Source organism: Centropristis striata, chromosome 18, assembly GCF_030273125.1.
Source record: "Centropristis striata isolate RG_2023a ecotype Rhode Island chromosome 18, C.striata_1.0, whole genome shotgun sequence".
Taxonomy (NCBI): Eukaryota; Metazoa; Chordata; class Actinopteri; order Perciformes; family Serranidae; genus Centropristis; species Centropristis striata.
The window spans coordinates 25,773,520-25,792,198 of NC_081534.1; the positions used below are offsets into that span (position 1 = coordinate 25,773,520).

Below are 18,679 nucleotides of genomic sequence, written 5' to 3' on the forward strand. Positions count from 1 at the left end.
AAACACACACATGTGGACATGCTTCATTTTTAAAAAGCTCAAATTATAATTTTGTAGTTTTGTGAAGCTACTCTATGTTATTTTCATGTACTGGCAACTACATTAGTACCCCTGTATCAGTCCCGGAATCAGTGTATTAAACATAATTATCAGTTGAACATGAAAAGCTTTACCTTCAGCTCATCCATCAGTGACGACCAGCAGCTCTCCAGCTCAGAAGAGGAGGGATCTTTGCAGAAGGTGTCGCTTGTTCGTTCAGCCAGTTCCCTCCTCTGTTCAGCCAGGCTGGTGACAGCGACCTGCAGGGATTCAGCCTCATCCTGCAGCTGACGGGCTAGACGGCAGATTTGTCTGCGCTCAGAAGAGCCGGGCCACGGGAACAGAGTTGGGAGCTGAGCAGTTCTGTGCTGCAGCTCCTCCACTCTACGGCAGGCCTGCTGCGTTTGGGCCAGGTAGCAGGAGGAGAGGTCTGGATCAGCTTGTAGAACACTGAAGAACACAAGAAACAAAGAGAGCACAACCAAACATTCAGAATTCATGCAATACAGTTTTTTCCCATGGCAATGGAGGCTGGTGCTAAAGCATCTAAGTACTAGTAGGGTCGATGCCTGATAAGTTAAACACTAACAAGGTGAGATGGGATCAAGGTTAATGCAGAGAAATCAAGGAGTACTTTAAACATAAAGGATGCTTCAATATAAGAATCTTAATCGATGAGGAGGCAATTCCAACACTGTAAGAAAAGCAAGTTAAAGGTTTAGGCAGGTGATATGATGCAGCTCTTAAAGATAAAGATCCAGGGGTTCAGACAGCATTAAGTACACTGTAAAAATGTCCCGCATTCTGTTCCCTCAGAAAAAAACTGGCAGCTGTGGTTACCAGAATATTTCCGTAAAAAATACAACATCTTTACAGAACAACTTGTAAATTTTACATCCTAAAACTGTGGTAATTAAAAAAAAAAACATTTCAAAGTTGTAGATTATACCGTCCTTTACTGCTAATTTAACAGGATGACGCTGCTTTTATACTAATTAGTTATGCAAAATTTACATGACGATTTTGCTTATTGTTCATTGAATACCAGTAAAATTTACAAGTTGTTCTGTAAAGTTGTTTACATTTGTACTGTATTTTTTGCAGAATTATTTTGGCAACCACAGCTGCCATTTTTTTTCTGTAAAAGCAGCAGAATTTTTTTACAGTGTAGGTGGCATTAACTGTATAGAGACATAGACAAGAGCTTGATTTTGGAGCTCCTTGTAACCAGTTAAACAGTGCTTCATGTGCAAAAGCAAGGCTGGAGATGACACTGTAAGAGTGCATGGAGGCAGTTTCACAGGCTCAGGCAGCAATTAGACATTGGGATGTTGAAAGGCAAGAAGCATGGGCGTGAAGGGTTTGGTCGTAGCAAACCACAGCCTCCTGTGCATGAAAAAAGCATCAGCATTAGGCTGAAGGAAACTCGTTGCAGAAGAATTTCAGAGGCACCATAAGGCTGCTAGATTTCAGGCAGGTACATGAGTTGGGGAAAAAAAGGTGAAACATAGCTGGAGGGAAGTGTGGAGCATGGACCTATAATGTGCTTCGATTTCACTAAAATGTTAGCAGATGGGCAGGTGATGACTGAAGTCTTTATGTTCTTTTACTTCAGCACAAACAAGGCTGTCTGAAAAGTTTTATCTGGCTCGACTCACCTGTGATACGGCTGAACTGGCTGGATGAGCTCCCTCCTCTGCTCCTCTGTTTTCTGAATGCTTTCCTGAATGTTCGGCGTCAGGTCGTCTTCATCACACGATCTTTGGCTCAGACTATCTCCAGCTATCCGGATCTCTTCCAGGCGAGCCTCCCCCTCTGCCATTGCACTTACCACAGCCTGAAAGGTATTTTTTCACAGATTAGTTACACTTCACACCAATCTGTCTCTGCAGGGACTGAAGAGCATGTTGCTGATTGTCTTTTTTTATTTAATCTGCGGCTACAAATCCAACATTCCAAAATGTTTTCTACAACAACAAATGGACACTCCTGTCTGAAGAACAAGTAGAAACAAATGTAGATGAAAAGAAACAGATCAGTGTGAACACGCCCTTCTATTCCATTACACACGACTGTAACAACTCCCATTTTAAAACTACATGACTAGTACGGTAATATATTACTATTTAACCCTTTTGTGTCATAAGGGATATTTTTGGCTTTTCATTTTTTTGATTACTGTTAGCATTATTGTAAGTAGCAAGGGTTTGAATTATTTTTTTTTTAAATCGAACACTGCCCAAAAAATAATTTTTGCTAATTATAGACATATCCCAAACTATGAAATAATAATACCCCCCCCCCCCATGTAAGAGGGTGCTATAATTTAAACAAACTGGCCTTTGAAGGGGTAAAAATCTGAAGCAATAAAGAGTTGGTAGTTATGATAACGAATATAGTTTGTGAAAAGATTTGGTGGAAAATAGTATACATTTATAATTTTCTGGCCAAAAATCCAGTTAGGAGGAGAGTCAAAGTGGAAAATGTTTTCTTACTTGAGCACAGAGAAATCGGCATCCAGAGACTTCAGCGGATGGAGATTCAGCACTTGGCCTCAGATCTCCGACCCAGGACTGAGTGGACTGTAAAAGAGTCTGAAACTCCTTGACATCCCTGTTCAGAGAGCTCTGCTTCTCCGTGGAGCCGTGCAGCACGTTGGTTTGAAAGTTGTGGTATCGTTGCAGCAGTTTGCTGCACTTTTCCACCACAGCACACTGCTGAAGTGAGCTGCTCTGTAAGGAAGACACAAGCTGACTGAGGGCCTCCGTCCTCTCCCTGCAGGGGAAAATAAGGACATTTAAGTAAACAATATGGACATACAAACAAATACAAAGGAGACAACATACAGTATGTTATTGGTTTACTAAACATCTATTGACACACATAAGTAACAGGCGACAGCAAATCTGAAAAGAAAATGAATGTTTATAAAGAATAAGAAAAGGAGAAGGTGAAAAGCAAGCGGGAGAGAAGTATTAATAATAAATAAATAATTGAGGGGCGTGCTCTGTTTGGGTTTGGAAGCATTTCAGGTGAGCATTGTGGGACGGGTTTGGTTTAGTATTATTAATCCTTTCTGTTCATACATGAAGGATGAGGTAGTCTCTGAATCAGCCAGTACACTTTATAACTACTATGATGCTGCACCTTGTTAAAAACTTTAACTACAGCAGCTTAAATCCCTGAATCCTGTAAAAAAACAAGTGGGATATATAAGAAGTTGTGTGATGAATTATATCCCGATGAATAACTGTGTGTGACAACAAACAGTTAAGCATGAGTCAGTCGTCTAGAAGCAATAACAGGCAAAACCTGCATCAACGCTGACTCATCAAAATCACAGCACCAAACTACTGCAGGCTGTTCAAGCTGGATTACTGATTTTAGTTACTACTTTCTACGACCTTCTGGGTCTACCTGAACACATTTGCAACCAAACTTTAAATTTAATTTCTCCATCTTTTTGAAGAAAATCTACTGCAGCTGATATAAACTAAATAAAAAAAATACACACTGCCTGATAATATAAATAAACATAAAGATGTGACACCCAGACATTTGTACAAGATTATCTTATTTCCACACAGATCTGGACAATATATTTCTAAAAATGAGAAAGCAGTTTACCTTTGTTGAAGTGTTTCCTCTTGCAGCAGATTAAGATCCTCCTCCTTTGCTGCTTTTTCCTCAACGCCTTGCAACCATTGTTCCAATTGCTCACCCTCTCTTTGCAGCCTACAGCACACATTCAGTATAAATGCAGTCATGCACCTAACAGACTCATATGTACAGTATGCACAGTTCACTGCAGATTAAAGTGGCATTGTCGTGAGAAAGAATAAAAGGCAGAAAACAAGTTAAACTCATCTCAGTGTCTTATTTTATCTCCAGAGTTTGAACTGCATGAATCCTTAAGACAATTTGTACTCAGAACTTGTTTGTTGCAGGGTTTCAAGAATGAGTCTGGTGTAATTCTGTCAAAGCCTCAGGCTCACAATTAAAGTGAACATGCAACTATGAGACGAAGAGGCAGGCAACTCCAGAATTATCCACCCAGCAGCTCTCTTAAGCCCTAACTGTAATGTCATGACAGTAGAATTGAAACATGAACTTGTTACCTGTCGTGAGCCTGGATATTCCTCTCAGTCTGTTGTTCCACCTCAGAGAAGAGCTGCTGGGTGTCTATGACTTTATCCTGTAGCTGAACTCCGTCCACAGACAGACGCTGTAGGTTGACTGGTCCAGCTATGGAGGCCACAACGTTTAGATCCTCCATCAGACTCGCTGCCTGCTCATCCTGCGCCTGGAGCTCAAAAAGTAGCTCCTGCAGACAAAAAAGTTACTGTTGGCAATTAGTATTTTAAAGATTTTTACCACAATGCAGTGTTTAAACTATTGTACCACTTTTTTCCTTCAATTTCTTGATCATTTTAATGCCTGGTACAACTAAAGGTACATGTGTTTGGATAAATATAATGATAACAGCAAATATAGCTCATATGAGTTTGATAACGATTTTGGTAATTATCAAGAAAACCATGGAAAATGGCTAGATATCAGCTCTTAAATGAAACTCTTGGGCTATTTTTGTACCAGGCATTTAAATGAAAAAGAAATTGAAGAAAACAAGGTTGGTCTAATAATTTTTTCCATGACTGTATTGTATATTTCTATTATGTTAGAATTCCTAAAAACATCAGACTGCCAATAAAAAGCTGGGTATATTTACATTAGTTTAATGTAGTAATGTAAGTTTCAAATAGATAGATAGATAAATAAATAAATAAAAAAAGTATTTAGTATTTTACGTTCACTTGCGTCATTTTTAGTGTCAAATTACAGATTTCTCAGTTCACTTTGCGTACACATTAACACTAAAAGCTATTTACCTTGAGTTTTGCAAGGATTGTTGCAACATCTGAAGCACTTAGAGTGAGGAGGGAGTCCTGAATCTTCTGAAGGGAGTTGAAGCATTCAGTCATCCTGGCAGTAATTTGTCCCTTAGCAGCCACCATCTGCCTGTAAACATCCTCAGCTTCAGAAACAAGCTCCTGCAGCTGCTCCATCTTCTTCCTCATCTGGGTCTCCACAACCTAGACAAAGCAAAATAAAGCTCTGTTGTAACTCAATCTGATCAACTGGATCTGCTAGTATTTAAGCCTGAAACACCCTCATCCTAAACACAAACGTTGTCTGTACCTGCAGCTCCAGAGGAGGCTCTGTGCTCTGAAGCACTGTCTGAATCTCAGCGGCTCTTTGGTGGAAACGCTCGATTTTCTCCTCTTGGGTCACAATCTCATTCTGGAGACAGTAAGAGGAAAAGGATAATAATATTTAAAGCAACTATATAAATCTAAGAAACATTTACCTTCCCATAAGACAAACCACACTGGTCCAAATCCGTGCATTAGGACACTCATACCTGCAAGGCCCTGATGTCTTCCTCTGTCTGAAAGGTCGGAGACTGAGCAATTACTGCCAGTTTATTGGCCGTCCAGCTCTCCAGCTCTGCTCCCAGCTGGAGGACCCCGTCCCACCGAGTCAGGCCGAGGTGCAGGCTTTCAAGGTGGGAATCTGTTCTTTCTGATATCTGCAAAAATGTGAGTTACAATGAATGCAAGCACTTATCTTACAACACACAATCCAACTTGACATAAAACCTTAGAAATTAGGTATTTGCAATGATAATGATTTACTGTACAGTGCTTTAGTTTACATATGAGAGCAGCAACACATAAAATAAAAGGGGAGGCCATATTTGTATAGTAGATTCTGCTTTAATAATAGTATTTGAAATATTTGATATTCTGCAAGAAAGCCAGAAAGATGTCAGTTAAAAATAAATAAATATTTTTTTATTAATCATTTTTAAAAACAAAAAATGAAGAAAATTATTTTCAGATTTTTTTTTTACTTAAACAGTTTTATAATGAGAGGTTTAACAAAATGTTTCTTCCATGACATATATTTTTATATATATCTGTATGTGAGCAACTATGCACAGGAACTAATATCTGGCATACCCATTGATAAAGGACATTAATTAAAAAAAGCTAAATATTAGTAAATAATAGTGCAAAACTAATTCTGTGAAACAAATAGAAAAAAAGAAAAACATGTATATAGGCTTTTGTAAAAACAAACAATTAAACAACAGGATGTTATGACAAATTAAGAATGAACTAAATTATAGTCAAAGGAAACAGTAAAATTAAATGTGCAAGGTATTGTAAAAAATGCAGAGTTTAAACTTTAAAGTGACTCACATCCAGCCAGCGGTCCATCAGAGCGTCTGCTTCGTCCTCATATGGAACAATGGTGCATTCTGGGATCTGACGCAGGTGAGTGTGAAGCTGCCTGCAGACACCGCGGACGTCCTCTATGGCGTCTCCGAGGCCGTTCAGCTCTGCTTTTATTTCCTGGACCTGAGAAACCAAACAAACAAAGAACCAGAGCCAATGAGTTACTAGAGACACACAAATGATTCTTAACCCTTTATCAGGCAAAGAACCATATTTGGTAACTTGAGCGGACATCTATAACAGGTCTCCTCGCTCTCCGTGTGCTCATAGAACCACATGGATTTCTACATCACAGATAGTGACACTGTGACATCTGACCAATCAGTAAATCACACAAGATTCAAGCTTTCCTTTATTGTCATTGTATTAAAAAAGTATACAACTAAATGTACGTGTGCTTCTCATATATAAGGTGCTTTAAAAAAAGACATTCAGACATTAGGCATATGTAATAAGTAGTCTAAAAAGATAATAAATAGTTTAAAGGTAAAAGATAAAGTGGTAACAGATGCAAATGATGTGTTATTGTCTATTTAGGGTCGCTGTGGGAAAGAGACTATCGTAAATATTATAATAATAATGACTCAATTGACCTCGATTTGAAATACAAAAATGAAACATTTTGCAAAAAGTCTTGTAATATCCTCCAATAACATTTCAGGGTTGACGTTTTCAATTTCCAGGAGTGCCCTAAGAAGGGTTAACCAACAGCTAATGTAATAAAACAGTGTGTTATACCTTAATGTGCAGTCTCTGCAGGTTGTCTCTCCCCATGTAGGAGGCCTGTTCACTGATGGTGCTCTCCGCTCTCTGCAGTGTCCCACTCAGCTCCCCACGGACGCTCTGGAACCTCTTCAGCAGCTCTGTTAGTGTGCAACACTGCTCCAGCCTGTGTGTGATCCAAAACACATCAATCACATGCATCAAACTCACTGTAATTTCACATGGAAGTAAATCACAAACTGCAACTGCTCCATTTACCGTTCAGTTATAGCTTTTGTCGCCTCCTCCCAGAGCTCCTCCACCTCTCTGGTGTGACTCACATCAGGGACTCCTGACTGTGAAGATGCATCTTGTATGTGCTGCAGCTCAGTGAGGAGGCCAGCAAGACGACTTTCCAGCTCTGTTAACGCACGTGTCCTGTAGGAAGAGAAACAATCATTAGTGTTTCTGTAGACAGAGACGCACAGAAGAGAGCTTCTTGCATCGTGTGTTCACTTGTGTGTAAAAAAAAAAGGATGGGTTAAATGCAGAGGTTGAATTTCCCCATTGTGGGATTAATAAAGTAATCAATCTTAATCTTAATCTTTAGATGGACGGTACTGATATTCTGAGGCAAAACCATTTATTAAGTTATTAATGTTTGGCATTCTTGGAATAGCAGTCAGGCAGTGCTATTACAATAAAAAAAATAATGTATAATACAATTTAAATATTTCCATTTTTATGTTGTTGTGCAGCTATAAAAAAAACATAGAATCATATTTTTCCTAATTTTGAAGCAGCTACAAGGTTTTCTTTTAGTTGATTATGAAATTTAATGCTGATGTTTTTATATGACCATCATAAGCAAACAAGTCCATTAGCAAGAAGATTGGCAATTTCTATGTAGTTATTCTTGAAGCCTCTTAAATGTAATGGACAAAACTTTTCTAATATACTTTAAAGCTGAATTGGGGGGAAATCTAAGAGCAGAACATGATGGATATGGTTAATAGGATGCACTGAACTCTTTAAAAAACACTAATAATAATAATTGGTGTATGAACTCTGCTCAGTGCTGTACCTGTGCTGCAGAGCGGGCAGGGTGGGCTCCTGTAACCTCAGCTGCTCTGCTGCTCTGCTGATCTCCCTCAGAGCGGTTAACAAGGCAACTCTCCTCTGGACCAAACTCTCCTTCTCTTCTCCCTCCTTCTTCACCTGGCTGATTCTTCTTCTTCTCTGGTTGTTGGCTTTTACAACATCCTCTTCAGACTTGCATGTTTGAGCCTTGTGCTCTTCCTCCCTCTGTGTCTGTGTATCATCACTGTCTCCTTCCAGCTTTCTCCTTTTGGCCTCCAACTCTGCCTCCTCTTCCATTCTACTTGGCGTGGGACGTTCCTGCTCCTGTGCTGCCTCCTGCTGAGGTGAATCATCCCCAGTGTTTGGCTGACGTATCTCCGTGGGATTCACCTCCTGGATTTCCTCCTTTCCAACTGGAAATACCTCATCTTTTCTGTCCCGTTTCCTGTCCCTCACCAGCTCCTTCTCCGTGTCCAAAACTTGCCGGGACAATGACGTCACCACATCCTGGCACGTCACTGTTGCACCATTCATGGTCAGAGTCATCCCCGCTGCCTTTAAAGTGCTGTCAACACTCTCAGATTGCTCCGCAGCGGTCTGCAACCTCTGCTGCATCGCTGCCTGCCAACAGTGTGTCTCCCGCTCCCAGTCTGTCTCGTTCTGCTGTCTGCTGGGGTCCTGCTCTGCCAGCACGGTTGGGATCTCAGCCTTGACTTCCCTTGCTGTGGCCAGGAAGTGATGCAGAGCCTGCGCAGCTGACTGAACCTTCTCCAGCCGCTGTCTGAGCCGCTCAAGATGATGGACGCTGCTGTGGAGAGCCTGGCAGACGGAAGAAGGGGACGTGCCTTCCGGGCCTTGTCTTTCCTCTTCAGCTTCTCGTTGTGATAGCTTTCTCATCTCGGACTGCAATCTGTCATCCATCTCCTGGGCAAAAAAAGAGGGATTAATAATAATGTTTGCATGTTTTACTGTAAGAAAAGGGATAGTCCAATGAAATACATTGATTACGGATAAGTATCTCATACAACCCCACGCCAAATATCCAAACTATCCGTTTAAGTGTCAATTGTTTGAAGAAAAAGAAGATGTACCTTAAAATCAGATATCAGTCTAGGATCAGCCAAAGTAAAGGAGGAGATGTCCACAGACTCTCTGATGATCCGGTCCAGTTTTTCTGCGATCAGTGCCATCTGATCTTCTGCAGACTCCATCAGGTCAGCAGTTTTCTCCAAACATGTCATCCTGACACAGAGGAAAATAAAAGAAACTTTAAATTGTCAGCTCCTTTTAAGTCCAGAATGAAGTCTGAAACTCATTTTATATCACATTTGCAGTCCTCGTAACATAATATATTCATTATATTCTGAAGTAATGTTTTTTCCAGAAGAACACCTTAAACCATTCAGATATATTGCATAATTGTATAATGATTAAAACCAATAATCCTGTTATTAAGTGGCCAGTTCTGATGTACTGTATCTGTCTGCCAAAAATGTATTGTTTCTACTCGTAAATTAACTTATTTTTAAAAGATCACCAAGCAGGATAAGGGTTTTCATAGATTGTACAATACTTTTAATGACCTGAGAGGTGCACTGTACCTGCTCTGTAGGCACATTTGTTGTCCTCTCCACTGCTGAATCAGCTGCTCCCACTCTCTTTCCACTTCACCCTTATTTTCCCTGGTCATCACATGGAAGAACTGTGATAGCTGTACATACTGAAGCTCAGACTCAAACCACAGTGCTTCTGTCTCCTGTTTTAAAGTCTGTTCAGGAGAGAAAAATCACAGTGGAAAAACAATCAGTGATAATTCACATTGTGAAGTTTGATCTTGAGAGCAAGTGACTGCTTTAGATGATGTTCTGATGAATGATTGTTTGGTTTTAAGTTGTAGAAATGCAACAAGATGCAGAGAAGTTATGCACAGCTTTAAGAGCATGATTTGAAAAGTTAAGTGACTTGCCTGTAAACGCTCCTTTTGGTTCTGCAGGGTGGAGACGGTAACAAGGTCTGGGATAAACTCCTCTAAATGTTGCTTGTTCTTCTGGAGTTGAGACTGAAATACCAAGCAGGACGTTCTGTACCTACAGTGAAAGATTAACACATTGTTTCAATATGATATTCTCTAAAACTGAAAGGTTACAGAGCTGAGGCCAGGGGGAGGCAACCTGCAGCTCTTCAGGCCATCTGCAGTGGCTCCTTGTGGCTGTGCCAAATAAATGACATATTTCTTTAAATTTGAATTTTCATTTACCATCGATGTCTTCCCAAAGCAATATTTAAGCAATAATTATATGTGGCATTGACATTTTTTAAAACATTTAAGTCAACTAAAATGTGCATCCTCCATCAACCTCCATTTTTTGCCAACTTCAAGTCTGGATTTGAGTTTCCCTTGGTCCGCTTTTCAATTCCAAATCTCCTGAGATATTTCTTGGTGTCAAGCCTCTCATTTGCACTTAGGTCTTTGCTGCATTCTGACAAAATCATATTAATAGATGCTCATTATGACCTATTAGTATGTATGTAGGCAAATCTAGACTTAGTGGGCTGTTTTATCATCATTATGAGGCTCAAAATAAGGTTTGTGGCTCCATTTCAACATTTTTTTGGCAATAACAGCTCTGTTGTAAGTAAAGGCTGCCGACCCCTGGCCTCGGCTAATCTGTAACATCAAATCCATCTTAAATGTGTCTTGTTTTTTTACCCCTATGCTAAAACAACAAACATAGGATAACATGTTATATCTCTGGGATAAATCTGTTCTTTAAATGGGTAAAATAGATGATAAAGGTAACAACATGCAGTCAATTCATGCTAAATTGCAAATATTTGTTAAAAAGTAAAAAAACTGTCAAAGGATGCTGCAGATCCAAAATACTTCCTTAAAGCAGACAAGAAGCAACAAAAGATTTAAATGTTGGATTACCTTCTTCTTTGCTAATCTGTCAGGTCTAACTTTATCACTGACATTCCTTCAGTAAGCTGAAACTGAGACAATAGCTCATACCTTTCCACTACTTCCTGTTCGGAGGAGCGCTCGTCTTGCGGCGGGGCGGCTGCCTCTGGGATGACGGTCCACTCTGCCTCCTGCTTCGTCTCCACAATGTCGCCCCTGACAACCGCCTGGGAGATGGGAGAGTCACACAGTAACAGTCCGGTGAGGAGAAGAGGAAGAGATGGAGCGGCGATCCAATTACTGAGGATTAGTGCACTGCAGCTGCTGCTGTGTCTTCTAAGGGTCAGCCGCAGCCAATGAAACGATGAGTTTTTTCTGCCCGGGGAGACTTAAGGAAAGGCCACTTTAAATGCAATGTGTAGAGTAAATAAGATTAATTTAGGGTGGTTAAAGGTATAATATGCAACACATGTCCATTAAAATGAATAGATCTGTTTTGTTTGCACTTTGTTGCATTATCTACTTACATTATTCCAAATGTTTCCAGCGATTTTTAACCTAAATCTTCAATTTTAATCACAAGTTATAGTACATTTCATTAGGGTCGCCTTTCAATGACGTCACATTCCCTTTGCACATCTGTCAGTTGTGGGTGTCTGACAGAAGTCTGAAGAAGACTTTCAGGTTTTTAGACACATTTTTTTGTTAGATCTTAACTCTATATTTTAACCAGATGAAGGATTTTAGTCATCAGACATCCGGATCTTAAGTTATCAGAGAAATAAGATGAGCAAACCGTAGCAGCAGCTCGACTTGCAGCATCCTGTGTCCACCAAATAGGATAAAAAAAACATGATTTATACTTTATTCAGTATTTTAATCACTGGGTCCATTCCTTTTGGAGAGGAGGAGACTTTTGTGGATGTTTTCGTTCCCGGTAAAAACCTTCTGAACAATAAAGACAAAAGGAATCCTGACTGTGATAAACTGACTGCAGGGACGGTAATAGTGGTGAAGACAACAACTCCCATGATCCCATGCAACTTCACAACATCATAAAACTTCCTTTTTTGCTACTGAGTTTTTTACAGATCTCTAGCAGCAGAAAAACAGTTGAAAACACCTCCATGCTGACGACATATCACAAAGAAACTTTTAAAGTCACTTTAGCTTCACATTGCCTGATCTGTAGGTTCAAAAATAAAGTTCTTCAAACTTTCAAATGCAAAAAGTTGTTTCTAGGAGCTTACAAACTACTAATAAAATAAAAAAACAATAAAGAAATCCATATTCATACCTGTATATGAGCTTGGGTTTGCTGGTCCCCCTCGGTAACGAGCAGTAAACGAGCTTTCAGCTGCTGCTCTTTGGCTCTCAGTGAGGGTTTTAGATTTTTCCCTGACCATCGTGGTGTTGTTGGGTCATCCTCCCTCTGTGATGCGACATCCTGAACTGGCAGGTGTAGGAAATCACCATGAGGCTGTGCTGACTCAGCACCACACACAGGTGAGAGGTCCTGTTGTGGGCTGTCCACGCTTTGTTTCCGAGGGAGATCGTTGCTCTGCTGTGTGTTGGCCGACACGCCAGTCGCTCTCAGCGGGGTGTTCCCCCGGAGCTGCCGTCCCCTGCTGAGGTAAAAAAAGGTTTATCAGGGGGAGGTCTGGGCCGGTCAGTTAGAACCACTCGGTCCTGCAGGAGACTCGTTAAGATTAATAGACTTGAAGGATTACAGAGTGACAATTGTTAATAAATAAGCTGTCTGCTTCTATTAAACGATGCAGTTAGACTTAAATTAATTTCACAGTTTATAGACGCTTTAAACTGAATGTTAATTTTAAGGTAAACTTTAATCTCACAAAATTCTGTTCTACTTCTGTATAACTAAGAAAAGTTAAATTAGCATTTTCTTAAACTAAAATGTAATGTTTTTCCCAATGTTCAATGTGATATGTACCAATAAGTGGCTTGAGCATGGCCAAAATACACAATTTATTCATTGTTTTACTTAATAAATACATGTTTACATGTACCAAAGACCTTTAGCACAAGGGGCGAGCCTTATAAGAGCAAATTTAAGGACATATAATGGATTAAAAGGTCCTGTTTGGTGAAAATCAAGCACTCAAACTTCACAACAAGAAATCAGGCCAGTAGTTATACTGTAATCCTGCTGGTAAACAGACAAACAAACCAAGCCAACAACATGACCTCCTTGGCAGAGGCAAAAAATCGTTTCAGCCTGTACAAGGTCAATATTTTTGACTTGTTGTGGTCCAGAGAGTTTGCGGTACATTGACAAATCTCAGTGCCATGCAAAAAAGACAACCTTTCGGGGTGTTTTCCTAAAAAAACTCATACTTTCAATATTTATCACATGCAATTTCTAACAGCCCTGGATACACTTTAGATTCAATCAAAACACAAATCAAAATAAGAGACCAGACTGAAGGAATGACGTGCATTACCTTTGCTTCAGAGCAGATGAGTGAAAACACGTCTTAGTATTTCCTTCTTAATGCGGTCACGTCTAATATTTTATATCTATCTCCTCAGCATGATCTTACCAGTCAGATGGGAGCACTGTGTCACTGGGTTGTGTTTCCAGCACTTCATCTGACTCCCTCAGCTGGTCTGCTGCTTGGCAGGAGGATTTTCCCTGTGTGAGCGTTTCACAGAGCTCTTGGAGCGACTCAACCTCAACAGATGCAGCTCGGCTCATGACGTCCTGGGAGAAACATGACCTTCTGAGAAACTGAAACCAAGAATCCTTCTGATCTTCTGCCAGTATCACACATTTGCCACACAGCACAATCAGATATTAATGCCGTGTTACGGGGTTATGACAAATACCTGCCGCTGCAGCAGAGAGCCGTGGTCAGGCTGCTCAGTGGCTTCATGCAGAGAGTTAGTTTGCGATTCACATTGCACAACAGAAAATGGCTGCTTTCCCTCTCTGAGCTGAGACAACAAGATGGGAACAAAGGCGGCCATTTCTCTGCGTACATCCTGAGTGTGACACAAACAAGCACAAGCTGAAATTTTTCATTAAAATATTTAAATGAAAAATGTAAGTGGTGCCGGGTTATTGTGGCATAGCTGTTAGAGCTAAGAAAACTAGTAAAAAGTGAATTGCATGGTCTCTTTAGTGATAAATGAATGCTACAATATTACAGGATGAGGATGAGGACAGGACGTAAAACTGGATATTATTAATTATTTCATTGTTTCACAGCAATAGATTTTCATTTTAAGCTTATTCATCTTATAGTCTTAAATCTTCTGTGTACCTCCCACTGCTTTCTGACTGAGTCAGAGAGGAGCACCAAGTCCTGGAGTTGGGGCCCAGTGCAAAGGGCCCCTAAACCCTCCACAGCACCCAGGAACTCATCAAGGATGGCAGGCTGCAGCATCCTTAAAGCTCTCTGCACAGAAGAGACATGAAGCTGGACAAACATGCACAAACAGAGCTGGCAGCTGTGCAAAGCAGAACACCACAGACTTTAAAAGACCATGTGTCCTAGTTCTGAGATTACAAGTCTGGATGTTGTAGCACAAAAAGCATTTGCTCTTTTTTTGAGCATTTATCACACAAAAAGAGGATAGAAAGCTGTTTTTACAGTCACTTTGAAAGGTGTCACACTTGTTAGCAGGTGTGAAAGTGGATTATTGGCACATTATGGAAAAAATCTTGAAGTAAAGACTTTGAAATACTATTCACTATCCATTTCTTTACTTTTGTAGATTGAGAAAGACAAGATGACTAAAGAATTCTACTTATTCTCTATCATTTAATGGTTATAACTGTACCTGTTTCCTCTTGGCTTGTGACTCTGAAATCTCTTTGCCACCAAATAACTTGATGGCTTGTTTGATGCGTCCTTGCAGATGAAATCTGGCCTTCTCCAGTCTGCTCCTCGCCATCGACTGGGCTTTTGAATGAACTTCACTGCGGTCCATAACTGGTGGCTTTGGAGATGTTTTATCACTCTGGACTGTGTTTGGCTTCCCTTTTATCCTGGATCTCGATGTTGAGGGGGGTGAGCTTCCCTCTGGCACTGAACTTGTTACATGTTTGGGCAGAACTGGACTTTTTGGACACTTTGGTTGGAGAGGACGTTTGGTGAAAGCAGGTAGAAGTTGATCATTTTGATTTGGCTTTGCTTGAGTGTGGGATGTGGAAAACAACTGAGGCTGGATCCTGGGCTCACATTCAGCTTCTTTTACAGTTTGAGCAGGAGGAGGGTGAACATGAGGCTGAGGCAGCATTTGGATTTTGACGTGTGGTATAACAATAGTTGGTTCATCCTGTGTGTTCACATGCTGCCAAACCTGGAGACCTGTTGTCCTTTGTTGAGCCGTCTGAGTCTCCAGTGAAGCCTGATTTGGGTCGTGGATTTGCAGCACCACATTCCCAATCTGGTCTACATGTTTGGTTCTGGCCACAACCAATAAACCCGCCACCGGCTGTCTCTGTGTCTGGTGGGCTGCTTCAACATGTCCGAGAAACCCAAGAGAACTAAACATTCCAAGAATCTCCTACAAATTAAAAACATACAAAATAAAAATGATTAACTGCAGAAGAACTAAAAAAAAAAGTTACCATACATCATGGGTCTCAAACTTGTGGCCCGCAGGCTAATTGCGGCCCTCGTGACGATATTTTGTGGGCCCCACCTTGATATGAAAGTTTAACCCATAAGAACCCAGAGCCAGTTATCCTTAAAGGATGTTCTAGAAGTGGAACACATAGAACACATTTCTGATGTTTAAAAAAAAATCTACCTCTAAATGTCAAAGATCTGTGATGAGACATAAACATTATAATGGGCGTTTATGGTCTTTATGTTTATGATATTACTTATTTTAAAATAGAAAAAAACTAGACACATTTTCTGCTTACAGAGACACAAATTTACCTTTTTATTTTGCATCTCCATAACATTTATCAAAATTGTGACTTTAATTTGTGCAAGAAATATGGTCAGAACAAGTTAAATGCAATACAGGACAAACTATTAACGGATTAGAATTGTTAAATGGGTTTAAACTTCGCTTTGTCACAAAATATAAGCTTTTTAAAATTAGCTACTTTTTCACATTTCTGTTTCCAGTCACAGCCACATTCTTGTCAAAGTCACATGACCACCACACCAGGGTGTTGAGTATACGTCTCTTAGGGATTTAATGAGTTAATGTGAAGCATAAAGCTGAATATGGGAGATTATAGAAGATTTAAAGTGTTTGTTACACGGGTGTCACCATGGGTTCTTATGGGTTAATGTGAGTTTTGTATGAATGGCACTTTACCGTGTTGTGTGTGGAAGGTCCCTTTAATTACTGGTAATTTGGTAATTTTGTGTCTTTTTCTTAAAATAATTTTGTATCTTTTAAAAAATAATAATTTTGTGTCTTTTTTAATAATTTTGTGTCTTTTTTGGTAATTCTGTGTCTTTTTTAATAATTTTGTGTCTTTTTTGGTAATTCTGTGTCTTTTCAAAATAATTGGTGTCTTTTTTTGGTAATTTTGTGTCTTTTTTGGGTCATTTTGTGTCTTTTTTTGGTAATTCTGTGTCTTTTTGGTCATTTTGTTTATTTTTTAAGTAATTTAGTGTCTTTTTAAAATAATTTTGTGTCTTTTTTGGTAACACTGTGTATTTTTTGGTCATTTTGTGTCTTCTTTTGCAATTTTTTATCTTTTTTAAGTAATTTAGTGTGTTTTCAGTGATTTTGTGTCTTTTTGGGGATTTTGTGTCTTTTTTGGTGATTTTGTTTCTTTTTTTTTGTAATTTTGTGTCTTTTTTTGGTCATTTTGATACTGCCTCCAGTGGACCCCAGGTAATTTGAATTTGAGATCAAATTTGAGACCCCTGCCATACACTGATTTAACTCACCTGACAGTGGGAGACTGCCTCTGAGATTCTGTCCTGCATGTCAGAGGTACTAAGGTTCTGCAGAGGAGATGTTTTCTGGACTCGTGACACAAGCTCCTGCAGATTCTGTCCCTCACTTCCAACCTGGTTCTGCAGCTGCAAACCTCGAGAGATCAGCACCTAGAGAGGGTTATATAAAGTGCATTGTGTTATCTGCCTGTGTTGTTTAATTCTAAGGACCTAAACCAAACTCTACTGGAGACATTAAACCTTTATATTTGGCCTAAAGTCACACCACAAGGCATGCTTGAGTGGGGATGCCCCTCTTTTCATTATTTCCAGGGGCCCATACACTTCATTTGCACACCACAAGTATATGTGCAAATCTCGCAACACAGTCAATTGAAAATTAATGGAAAAAATGTTACACCACTTAAGTACCAATAAAATGTATATATAATTACTGGGAAACAGTGAAACAAGCGCAAATTCATAATAGCTGCAACTGCAAAAAAAAAAGAGTGAAAAACCATGATAATCATAAATAGCATTAATATATCCCTGGGGTCTGTTTCCCAACAATAACGCCAGCACAAATTCATACCACTGACACCAGTTATTTTTGCTAATACAAGATCCATGAATATCCATATCGTCACCCTATTAAAATAATCGCCTAACTCATTTTTTCAAGTTTTGCAGGAAACACAAAAAACTTCACCAAAGTGTAACATATGACATTTATTGACCATTTCACTCAAAAAGGATGTAACAAAGGATGGCTATTGGCATAGTAATAACACTGTGTAAATCATGTAACTTAAGAGAAATAAATGACTTAGGCAATTTTTTGAACATGCCTTTGTGACTTAAGCAAGATATGGTAACACTTTATTTTGAAGGTGTCTACATAAGAGTCACACAAGCCTGTCAGAAACATGACATGACAAGTATCATGAGCATTAATGTTACTTCAAAGTGTCATTAATGTTCATGACACATCCCATGTCATGTTTATGACATGCGCATGTCACTCTTATGTAGACACCTTCAAAATAAAGTGTTACCATATCTTGCTTAAGTCACAAAGGCATGTTCAAAAAATTGCCTAAGTCACATTTTATTTTGACTTAGACACAATAAATCCGCTTAAGTCACACACTTGACATAGGCCATTATCTTAAAGGGGTAAAATCACATGATCTGATCAACTGAGGATGTAGGCGATTTTACCATAGGTGGCCGGCGTCATGAGGAGATGATTTAGGCAAAAAAACAGTTTTGACAAAAAATGACTTAGGCGATTATTTTAACAGTGTGACGATATAACAGACCTGCTGGACATTTATCTGCAGTTTCAGGAGGTACACAAATTTTTGGTATACTGACCTTGGCTGTAGGTTCCAATGCAGAGCGTCCTGTGTGCTGTTTCTCCTTTAGGTGCTGGTAACAGTCCAGGGCCTCTGTACTCCAGTGGTCCAGCTCAGCTAGACGGCCCTCCAGGACTGAAGCGGCCCGCTGCAGCTCTCCACAGGTCCTCTCTGCTTCAGCAAGAACCTGTCATACAGATACAAGCAATTAGGACTAAACCAAATCCTGAGTTTGTCATACTACAACACAGCAGAGCAGAACTATTACACAAGATAATATATCGATAAATAATCTTATGATAATGCAAGTGTAACAATGGCTTAAGCATGTATTCAATAAATAACTGAGCTGATTTAATAAAGCTTGGCTTGAAAATGGATCAAGTCAAAAATTATAAAAAGGAATGGAGCCTG

At 39.6% G+C, this 18,679-nt stretch overlaps 1 protein-coding gene across 1 annotated transcript in view; it reads right to left on the bottom strand.

Moving 5' to 3' along the window:
• Window positions 1-18,679, bottom strand: part of LOC131990719 (nesprin-1) — a 109,610-nt gene that overhangs the window by 80,391 nt on the left and 10,540 nt on the right. Inside the window, exons 20-42 of the mRNA XM_059355834.1 lie at window positions 18,285-18,452; window positions 16,917-17,075; window positions 14,833-15,561; window positions 14,313-14,447; window positions 13,876-14,031; window positions 13,590-13,750; window positions 12,323-12,653; window positions 11,137-11,252; window positions 10,090-10,210; window positions 9,725-9,891; window positions 9,215-9,365; window positions 8,128-9,047; window positions 7,323-7,481; window positions 7,080-7,230; window positions 6,306-6,464; window positions 5,462-5,629; window positions 5,239-5,340; window positions 4,929-5,132; window positions 4,158-4,363; window positions 3,667-3,774; window positions 2,535-2,814; window positions 1,698-1,876; window positions 174-489 (exon numbers count right to left, since the gene is read on the bottom strand). Coding sequence (XP_059211817.1) covers window positions 174-489; window positions 1,698-1,876; window positions 2,535-2,814; window positions 3,667-3,774; window positions 4,158-4,363; window positions 4,929-5,132; window positions 5,239-5,340; window positions 5,462-5,629; window positions 6,306-6,464; window positions 7,080-7,230; window positions 7,323-7,481; window positions 8,128-9,047; window positions 9,215-9,365; window positions 9,725-9,891; window positions 10,090-10,210; window positions 11,137-11,252; window positions 12,323-12,653; window positions 13,590-13,750; window positions 13,876-14,031; window positions 14,313-14,447; window positions 14,833-15,561; window positions 16,917-17,075; window positions 18,285-18,452 — 5,346 coding nt within the window. The remainder of the gene's footprint in view (window positions 1-173; window positions 490-1,697; window positions 1,877-2,534; window positions 2,815-3,666; window positions 3,775-4,157; window positions 4,364-4,928; window positions 5,133-5,238; window positions 5,341-5,461; window positions 5,630-6,305; window positions 6,465-7,079; window positions 7,231-7,322; window positions 7,482-8,127; window positions 9,048-9,214; window positions 9,366-9,724; window positions 9,892-10,089; window positions 10,211-11,136; window positions 11,253-12,322; window positions 12,654-13,589; window positions 13,751-13,875; window positions 14,032-14,312; window positions 14,448-14,832; window positions 15,562-16,916; window positions 17,076-18,284; window positions 18,453-18,679) is intronic.